This window comes from Nanorana parkeri, unplaced genomic scaffold, assembly GCF_000935625.1.
Source record: "Nanorana parkeri isolate BGI_ZX_2015 unplaced genomic scaffold, ASM93562v1 scaffold1787, whole genome shotgun sequence".
NCBI lineage: Eukaryota > Metazoa > Chordata > Amphibia > Anura > Dicroglossidae > Nanorana > Nanorana parkeri.
In genome coordinates, this window is record NW_017308055.1 from 192809 (window position 1) to 203022 (window position 10214).

General features: G+C 46.0%; 1 protein-coding gene across 1 annotated transcript in view; it reads right to left on the minus strand.

Moving 5' to 3' along the window:
• RBBP5 (RB binding protein 5, histone lysine methyltransferase complex subunit) overlaps positions 1–10214 on the minus strand; it is a 94337-nt gene that overhangs the window by 45412 nt on the left and 38711 nt on the right. Inside the window, exons 8-11 of the mRNA XM_018571586.1 lie at positions 9145–9298; positions 7002–7026; positions 6723–6768; positions 3244–3343 (exon numbers count right to left, since the gene is read on the minus strand). Coding sequence (XP_018427088.1) covers positions 3244–3343; positions 6723–6768; positions 7002–7026; positions 9145–9298 — 325 coding nt within the window. The remainder of the gene's footprint in view (positions 1–3243; positions 3344–6722; positions 6769–7001; positions 7027–9144; positions 9299–10214) is intronic.

Here is a 10214-nt window from a genome sequence, read left to right on the forward strand (position 1 = left end):
AAATGATCTGTATGTAGCCCTGTACTATGGATCATTTAACCCATTCATGTTAGCAGAGGATCATTGTAAATGTATTGTTGCAGGCACTCTATATGTACATGTACTATATACTACATATAGAATGCACTGAACAATAGATTTACAATTATCCTCTGCTAATATGAATGGGTTAAATGATCCATAGTACATGATATGTAGCCCTGTACCCCCTTTTCCACTTACAGAGCTAGGTTATTGTTTTTCTTTGAAATAAATATTCATGTAATTTTATTGGTATCTATCTTCATTTTGTACATTTACCAGTAGCTGCCTCATTTCCCACCCTAGGCTTATACTCGAGTCAATATTTTTTCCGAGTTCTTTGTGGTAAAATTAGGTACCTCGGCTTATATTCGGGTCGGCTTATACTCGAGTATATACGGTATGTGTGCACAATTATTGGGCCACTATTAGTGTGCAGAATTATTATGCAACTAAAATGGAAAACAACTTTTCCCATCTCACTCGTTTATTATTCTAAAATTTAAACAGATGAAAATAAACAAACTAAACATTTACAAATAAAAATTTCTGACATTTTTAAAAACAAAATCAGTGACCAATATAGCCCCCCTTTTTTTCAATAACAGTCATAAGCCTTCCATCCATGGAGTCTGTCAGTTTCCTGATGTGTTGACGATCAACTTTTTGTGCAGTGGCAACCGCAGCCTCTCAGACACTGTTCAGAGAGGTGTACTGTTTCCCTTCACCGTAAATCCCCCGTTTAAGAAGGGCCCACAAGTTCTCTATAGGGTTTAGGTCAGTTGAGGAAGGGGGCCATGTCATTATTCTTTCATCTTTAAAGACCTTTATGGCTAGCCACGCAGTGGAGTACTTCGATGCATGCGATAAACCATTGTCCTGCATAAATATCACGGTCTCCTTGAAAGATGCAGACTTTTTCCTGTACCACTGCTTGAAGAAAGTGTCTTCTAAATACTGGCAGTAGGTTTGGGAGTTGATTTTGAGTCCATCTTCAACCCGAAAAGGTCCAACTAGCTCATCTTTATTAATACCAGCCCATAGCAGTACCCCACCTCCACATTGCTGGCATCTGAGTCGAAGTGGAGCTCTGTGCCCATTACTAGTCCAGCCACGGGCCCATCCCTCTGGCCTGTCAAGAGGGCTGTACGGCTCTTATTGGTGGTGGGGCTGTACCGCTTTGGGGGGGGGTTGTGCTGCTCTCAGGGTAGGTCAGCTGCGGCTCTCTAAAAATAAAATTCCGACCGTCCAGGATCGCACACGTATGCGATCCAAGCCGATCACAATCAGGCAGCGCCGGCCTCTAAACAGGCATATTAGATGGGCATGCGCTGGGGCCTCTCAGGGTCCTAGGGAGGAGCAACCGGCCATTTAATTTGCAGGGAGGGCCCCACGTGCCCTCTCTGGCACGCATGCCATAGGTTCGCCTCCACTGTCCTAAATGCTTTAAGACCTGCACCCATCTTTTGCAAGGTAAAGTTTCTACTGGTTGACTTTGCACAAAGCAATTAATGGATTACAGGAAATGTTGCAGTGTTTTATAGATGAAATATCTAGAATACCTAAAACCAGTGGGTTACTTAGATCGTAAAGGACCCATGGGTGAGATCTGTAAATAATGGTAAAGCCTCGTAGTCAGGCAAAATGAATAATATGCCCTTTCCCTTTCAATAAATATTTTTAAAACAAATATTTGAATAACCTCCATTTAAAAAAAGAGAAAATATGTAGAGCTGTGGGACCACAGACAAGCGACTCATCAATGGATATAGTTTTTTTGTCTTTACTTTGCCTGCCCGGGTCTGAAACTGGGAGAGAAGTATTGTCCCCAAACAGGAGAGGCAACTATTTATTTGCTATAGGAAGTTTAGAAATATAGGCTTACAGCACTCTAGTCTCTGTCTTGCCCATTGTTCCCAGGCGACACAGGGGCTCCACCAAATTTTTTTAACCGTAATTCTCCTTCAAATATTCTTCCTACCAATGTCTTCGACATTAAATACTTAGAGACAAAACTTGATTCTACACGCCAGGAATACGGACAATGGCAAATATGTATCTGCCGAACCTAGGCACAACCCTAATCCCAAATGTTTAAGTGACATTAAAGTCACGTTTTTTTTTCCCATTCTAAATCTGCTTTTATGCGATACCTCTTGCTGTGATCATCTTTTTCCTTCCACTCTTTTTCAGCAGTCCCTCCAGCGCTGGTGCCGGTCTCTGATCCAGCGCAGACTTCTCTATCATCTGTGTCCCAGAGTCTGTCCGGCGTGCATTCACTGACACAGTGTCTCTACTTGCCGGTGACATGGACTGCGCATGCGCCCATCCACATCATCCTCCTGCGCAGACACAGGTAAGTATTTCATATTTGGTCACTTTTTTTTTTATATTGTGGCATATATCTACTGCTTGCTAGCAGTAGATATATGGGAAAAAAAAAAAAGCAGATACTTTAATTCTACTTAACCAGAGCTACCTTACGCTGCACGTTTCTCAACTGTAAATGAAAATTCATACTTGAATATACCTTTTATCTAAGATTAGACTTAACATACAGTATATCCCACAGAACACTTCATTAAAAAGCACCAAGTAGTCGTCACATTTATATGCACTTTTTATTTTGTCCCTTGGCTACAATTTTTCAGACTGGGTAAGCTCTTTGCTATGAACCTTGTGACTACCTACTACTAGGTGAATAAATGAGATTAAAAAAAGGACTTGGTTCTGACCCTAGAGAGGGCTCAGGCCACAGTAGTTATAAAGGATCGTAGTAGCCAAAGTAAATATTCAAATATTCTTAGCTTCCTAGTATAAAGTGCTGCTCTGTACCAAAACCGCATATTGAAAGCAACAAGATCATTTCTCCAATGGGACTATCCAATAGATTTACCTCCTGGGTTTAAACTGTGCTGGATTATGAATTTTTGGCTACTTTGCAGTTATATTATATAGTGCACTTCAACGAGCAGTTTATTGGATTTATTAATACACAAATCATTGGTCTGAGTATACTTGGGGACTTGATAATGAACCCGTGAGAATTACAACAGTGAGAATTATCCACACAGCTCCGGGCCATTTTTTATAAAGAGAGGGCATGGAGCCAAACTCCAGCTGGTATCTGTGGGATACCACCTCCGGCACCCAGAAGTCTGAGATGCATGCTGTCCAATCAAAAGGTTAAACGTTCCCACACACTGAGAAGTGGAAGCACACCTTCATGCTGAGAAAGGCATGTCTGAGGATTTGGCAGCCTTTGAGCTCCAGAGCATACGGGTGGAATGAGACCCCAAGCAAGGGGGGTTTGACATGGAACCTGGAACGACAGCCTTATAAACTTTAAAAGCACCCAAGACTGGAAACAGCACTGGTAGACACAACAGACTGATCCTCTCGTTTTAGAGCGGTGCGCACTCTAAAATCAATAAGAACTGAAACAGTCTCTCTAAATTTGGAAGTAATATCAGTAGACTACAACTTCTCAGAGGCAAGCTCAAAGACTGGACGGACTCAGGATCAGAGTCTCAGGGGCTGATAGCTCAAACGCTGCCAAGGTCAGGCACAGTATCTGTGAGAGAAAGTGAGGAACCACGCTTGTGGTCACAATCAGCAAATAACTGGTACATTTGGGCCATAAAGTCTTGCATGACTGCTGTGAAAATCTCAGCAAAAAGGCAGAGGAAGTGACCAGCTGCCCGGAGATAATGAGGGCTCCCATGACTAAGAGAGAGAGTGCAACATGATTCCAGGCTACAGACATCAGCACCATCAATAGCCATGCTGCAAGTAGCCCAAGATCAGTTATTTGAATGTGAGCTAGGGGCTCCCATTACAGCGGGGCCCTTAAGCGCCCCCCATGACTAGAATGAGACAAGTTGCAAACATATGGTGGTAAGGCAACAAAAGAGCCAGGGTATGAGGCAAGGCTGAGGCCTGGTTCACACCTGGGCGATTTACAGCGCGTTCCTACGCTCTGTAAAACGCTCAACATGAGAAAACCAAATGATTGCCTATGGGCATGGTTCCCACCTGGGCGTTTTACAGCGTGTAGGAACGCGCTGCAAAACGCCCTACGCCCAAAGAAGTACAGGAGATTCTTTGGGGCGTATTTGCCACACGTATCCATTAGGATACAGCCAGGTAGCCGTCGGAAACGCGCGTTTGTCGCGCATTTTTTAAATGCGAATCGCGGTAAAAACGCGCATATTCAATACGCCTAGATGTGAACCCAGCCTGAAGGTACTCATCAAACCCAGAGGTGATGAAAGTCACTGAAGGTGGACAGCAGGAATGGACCAAAGATCAAAGTTACATGTAGCTCTTTACAAGCTGGAGCAGAAGCAGGAAGATGTATATCGGGAAAGGGTTGGACAATGTATATCGGGAAAGGGTTGCGGAGCGTACGCATGCAACACTACACCCATCAGATGATGTCAGTGCTCAGTCCCAGCATTAACACTTTCCATGGTAGAAACCAGCAAGAAATGGGGAATTTTAGGGACATCCAGCTACCTATGTAATTGAGGTAGCTCCCAGTGTCTGACTCAACATGTCTACTCACAAACTGACTCTTCAGAGACAGGGGAAGAGTGGAGGTTTTTGGCAAGTTGGACCTAGAAAAAGGGCAGCTGCTAATCTGTACCAGAACAGGGTCTGGAAAGAGCCCTTCAAGGAACACTGTGCCTGAAAGTCATTTCTAGCCTAATCTCGTTATGTTAAGCCCAGCGGGGTCCAGACACAGCACATGCAAATCCAGGAGGGGGATGGTTGTGTTGGGTTGTTGCATTTGGAGACAGGCTCTAGCAGTGATTTAGAGAAGAGTCTCAAGCGAAGAGAAAAACATGAGTTGATTACCTGATAACTCTGTTTCCAGGGCTCCTCTGCCAATCGGATGTCCACGAAATTAGACAGTGCAGCAACCTGCACTTTCAGAGTACTACAGGAAAGCCCTTTGTCCAAACCGCCCTGCAGGAAATCCAACACCAATGGCACTGTGGCCACCGCTGGCCTACCCTGACTGCTGTACTAGCTGGAAAACACTTTCCACACCTTCAGGTAGATCGCAGATGTCACCGGCTTTCTACTGTGCAGCAGTGTAGTCACATTGATGTGTTTCCTGTTGCAGGCAGGCGGAGCCTATATCTCGATGGCTGTCCTGGAAGATGACTGGGGAAAAAGTTAAGGTAAAAAGGTGCTTGCAAAAATAGGTTAGTCTTTTTCACACCAGAGCTGAAGAAAAGATGTCCATCCTACTAGGACACTAGCAAGAAACTGAGGCATATCCACCTTTAAGCCCTGGTGCTGATGAGACCCTACACAGCCCAGGTGAGTCCCTATTGGTTAAACCAGGGCACTGTGGGCTCTCACCAGGCCTCTGTCTGGTCTCACCAGGGCGAGATAGGGTCTCACCAGCACCAGGGCTCCGTAGGGTCTCACCGGTGCGCTGTGGGGTCTCAACAGCCTGGTTAGACCCCTTCATGGCCCTGGTGAGACCCCACAAAGCCCTGGTTAAACCAGGGCTCTGAGGGGGCCTCACCAGGGTAGCAGGGTTCTGTGGGGTCTCATCAGGGCCCTGTGGGGTCTAACCAGCCTTGCTAGTCCCGCAGAGCTCTGGTGAGACCCCCTTTAGTGCCCTGATGAGACCCCACAGAGCCCTGGTTAAACCAGGGCTCTGTGGGTCTCACGAGGGCTCCATTGGGTCTCAACAGCACCAGGGCTCCATAGGGTCTCACCGGTGCTCTATGGGGTCTCACCAGCCTGGTTAGACCCCTTCAGGGCCCTGGTGAGACCCCACAGACCAGGGTTCTGTGGGGTCTCACAAGGGCTCTGAGGAGGCCTCACCAGGGTAGCAGGGTTCTGTGGGGTCTCATCAGGGCGAGATACCAAAGAGCAGGGCTCTCCACAGGGCTCTCACCTGCTTTCCACAAGGCTCTCCAGGCTGCCACTCCAGTACTGTGTGTGCTGTGCTGGCCATCTCCATCAGCTTCTGCAGTTAAACTCCACCCTCCCAGCCAGAGATCCTCGTGTGGTGGATGGGAGGGGTCTCTTCTCATTGGCTGGTGGGCGGAGCTCCGTGCAAAAGACCGAGCCGATGGTCCGCACCAACGATCAGGTAACGGATGAGCTCTCAGCCCTGTCACTGTCAAACTGAGAGCCTCAGTTTGACAGCTACAGGGATGAGAGCTCGCAACGCTACCTGGCTGCCGTTCTGACAGGGCAAACTAGGCGGCCGCGAGGCCCTCGGGAGCGCGAGGCCTAAGGCGACCGCCTAATTTGCCTAATTAAAGGGCCGCCTCAGATCAAACTAAACTGACCCAGTTTAGGTTGATGTGGGAGTCAACATCATCCACACAGCCAGCGGTGCATTAAAATTGCTACTGTACTGAGCACAGTTCACACTTACATAAGTAGCCAGGACAGCAAAGCATAAATCGCATGAAGAAGTAGTGTGCATTTAAACATGGTCTTTGCAAACACTAATTAGGCTCGAACAGACCTCAAATGATAAACAAAAAGTCTCTGTGCCCGTAAAGCCTAAGCCACTAAAACACTAGTGTGATGGACATTTTTAGATAGTACGGTTTACCATTTTTAAGATCAACTAATTTAATAAGTGGAGCTCCACTAGCCGATTTCTCTTCTTTCTTTCACAAGCTATATGCCAAGATTTACTGAAGTTCCTTCTGGATGCTTACATTGTGTACTGTTTAGTGTGAGCAGTGAATGGACTATCAATATTATCTGGAACCAACACAGCAGAGAATATTACCAAGTGAGCTAGACCTCTCTCCGAGAGTCAAACAGCGGTGTCAAGTTCCCGTCCAATTTATGCTGAAGAAACAAATTTTGGTTGGAGCTGTAACCAACTAGCTAAATCCTAGACACATACAGTTGTGTGAAAAAGTGTTGGCCCCCTTCCTGATTTTTCATTGTATTGCACGTTTGTCACACTTTAATGTTTCAGATCATCAAACAAATTATTGGTCGAACAGGATGCCACTACAAAAAAAAAAAAGTGAAAATTAAATAAGGAATTGCTATATACACATACACTATATTGCCAAAAGTATTGGGACATCCCTGCAAATTATTGGATTCAGGTGTTCCATTCACCTCCATGGCCACAAGTGTATAAAATCAAGCACATAGGCATGCAGACCGCTTCTAAAAACATTTGTGAAAGAATGGGTCGCTCTCAGGAGCTCAGTGAATTCAAGCGTTGTACTGCGATTTAAAGGAGAACTATGAGGTGAGTACTTTTCACTCATCCTCCTAGTTCTAGCCGACCTGTGACAATGAAACTGTCACAGGTCGGCTCAGTAGATCGGGAAGTGAGCGAACACATACCTGCGTTCGCTCACTTCTCGATCCTGTCACGGCTCTCTTCCGTGACAGGGGAGGGACTGGATGCCCCCCTTCCCCACTCCGATCCTCCAGCGCTGACTGGTGGAACGGACGGGGGAGGTGGCGGGTACAGCTGGCTCTGCCTCTAGACAGGCAGAGTCAGCTGTCACTCACGCAGCTGGGCGGATCCGGACATAATTGTCGGTATCCGCCTCAGCTGCGGCGTCTCAGTATAACGCGAGCTGTAGCTCGCGGTATACTGAGCTTAGGGTGACGGGAGGACGCTAGTTTGTGTCCTCCCGTTACCCTAACGAGAACTATGGGGAAAAGCCCTAACCCCATCGTTCTCCTTTAAGGCATTTTGGACAATTTCATGCTCCCAACTTTGTGGGAACAGTTTGGGGATGGCCCCTTCCTGTTCCAACATGACTGCGCACCAGTGCACAAAGCAAGGTAGGATGGCCCCTCCTGTTCCAACATGACTGCGCACCAGAGCACAAAGCAAGGTCCAGAAAGACATGGATGAGCGAATTTGGGGTGGAGGAACTTGACTGGCCTGCACAGAGTCCTGACCTCAACCCAATAGAATACCGTTGGGATTAGTTAGAGTGGAGACTGCGAGCCAGGCCGTCTCGTCCAACATCAGTACAGGACCTCACAAATGTGCTTCTGGAAGAATGGTCAAACATTCCAATAGACACACTCCTAAACCTTGTAGACAGCCTTCCCAGAAGAGTTGAAGCTGTTATAGCTGCATAGGGTGGGCCAACTCAATATTGAACCCTACGGACTAAGACTGGGATGCCATTAAAGTTCATGTGTGTGCAAAGGAAGGCGTCCCAATACTTTTGGCAATATAGTGTATCTACTAAAATATAACAGAGACAAGCTGCTTGCGTCACCATATCTCCACTTCAAACTCCCAGGTTTCAACACTGGAACTTTAACCCCTTCGTGACGGGAGACGTACACTGTACGTCCAGCCACAAAGGGACCAAATGACTCGTCACGTACACTGTACGTGACGAGTTATTTGCTGCACTAGAAGGCTGCTAACCGCTGAGAATCAGCGGTTACCTTTCAGTAATAGATGTCTAACTATCTAGAGATCCATTACTGAAAGGGTTAACCTTTTTCAGACACCCGATACCTTAATATCGGGTGTCTGAGAGTCACAGCAAAGCAGAGACACGTGTCGGCTTTTGCCAGACACACATATGTGATATAAATATATAGCCCTATCTGTCCTCTAAAAAACAATATATAATATGTGTGGGTGCACTTTGTAAGAAAGTATATTACTGACGTGGAAGAATCACACAGCAAAAATGTCAAAAGTGTGTCAGTCATTTACGAACAGAAACCAAAAACAAGCTCAGTCATGAAGGGGTTAAAAAACAAAACTGCAAGGAACTAGGCACTTTATTGCAAAAGACACATAATATGTTTCTTCAGCAATTAAACTAACATGCCTGTTTGAGAAGGTGAGGGCGAGAGAGAGCGGAATATATATGGAATACATGGTCTTCTTACTCTGGTGTCAAAACGTAAAACACCACTCTCGCCTTCTCTTTGTCTAGCTCATTCTCTCTGCTCCAGTTCTTGCTCGCTCTCTGCCACGCACCAGCTCTCACTCTTCTGGCTCTCTCCTTCACTCCATCTATCACTCCCCCTCCAACTCATCTCTCCTCGATCCTCATTCTCTTTCTCCCCACAGTATCTCTGTCCCCTTTGGACAATAGGGCCACATTTTAGAAATTGTATAATACGTACAGCAACATCTAGCAGTAATTCACCACGCGTCCCATGCAGGATCTTCACCAGATTTCCAATGCTCTTTTCCCAAATGTAGAGTGCATGTTGCCGTGCAGAGCCTGCTACGATATACTCCCCATCTCCAGAGAAGCAGCACTTCTTCCAAGGAGTTCTGTGAAGGAGACAAATTTGAGCTTTACATATTTCTGCTGATTGCTACCGTAGAGCAAAAGCAACCTCAATGTTCAATGGATCCAACTATATTTGGTAAAAGAAAGTTTAGTCACTGTTGATATGACCCTAAAGAAAGATTTTCACAAAAATTAACCACTTGACGTCCGCCCGTTGTAAAAAACCGGACGGACGGCACTGCAGCATTGGCAGGTTGCCGCCTCCAGACGGCATTTTTTTTCTGCTCGCGCGTGCCCCCTAGCGGGCACGCACAGGCAGAAAAGACCCGACCAATGCAAACACCGTTACTGGGTGTTTCACATATAGACGATCGGCGGCTCCATAGCCCGCCGATCGTCTATATGTGCTCGTTTTTTCGCTGTGAATGCAGAAGTGATGTGTCTTACATCACTTCCGCATTCACCTGTCAGTTATCTGGCTGCTATCGCCAGAGAGAAGAAGCTGATGAAGCAGATCTCTGCTTCATCAGCTTCTTTTGGGCTCCACAGGTGACATTAGGGGTCCTAGAGACCCCTAATGTCTCCATAAAGAGAACCTGTCAGTGTGCCTTTGCTATTATATAGGGGGATTTTTTTATCCCCCTATATAATAGCAATAACAATAAGTGCAAATATTATATAATTTAAAAAAAGGTCACATATAAAAAAAGTAAAATAAAATAAAAGTCACATATAAAAAAAGTGAACCCCCCCCCAAAATGTTTAACTCCCCCACCCCCACGTTTACGCACCTATAAACGTAAATACGCGTCCGGTGCCCCAGCGCGCAAAAATGACAATTGCGCTACACATGTTACATATCGCCACGAACGTCGCAGTGAGAGCAATCATTTTAGGGCCATCAATCACTGATAACACTAAACTGATGAGCGGTAACAGCTTTTAAAGCGTCGCCTA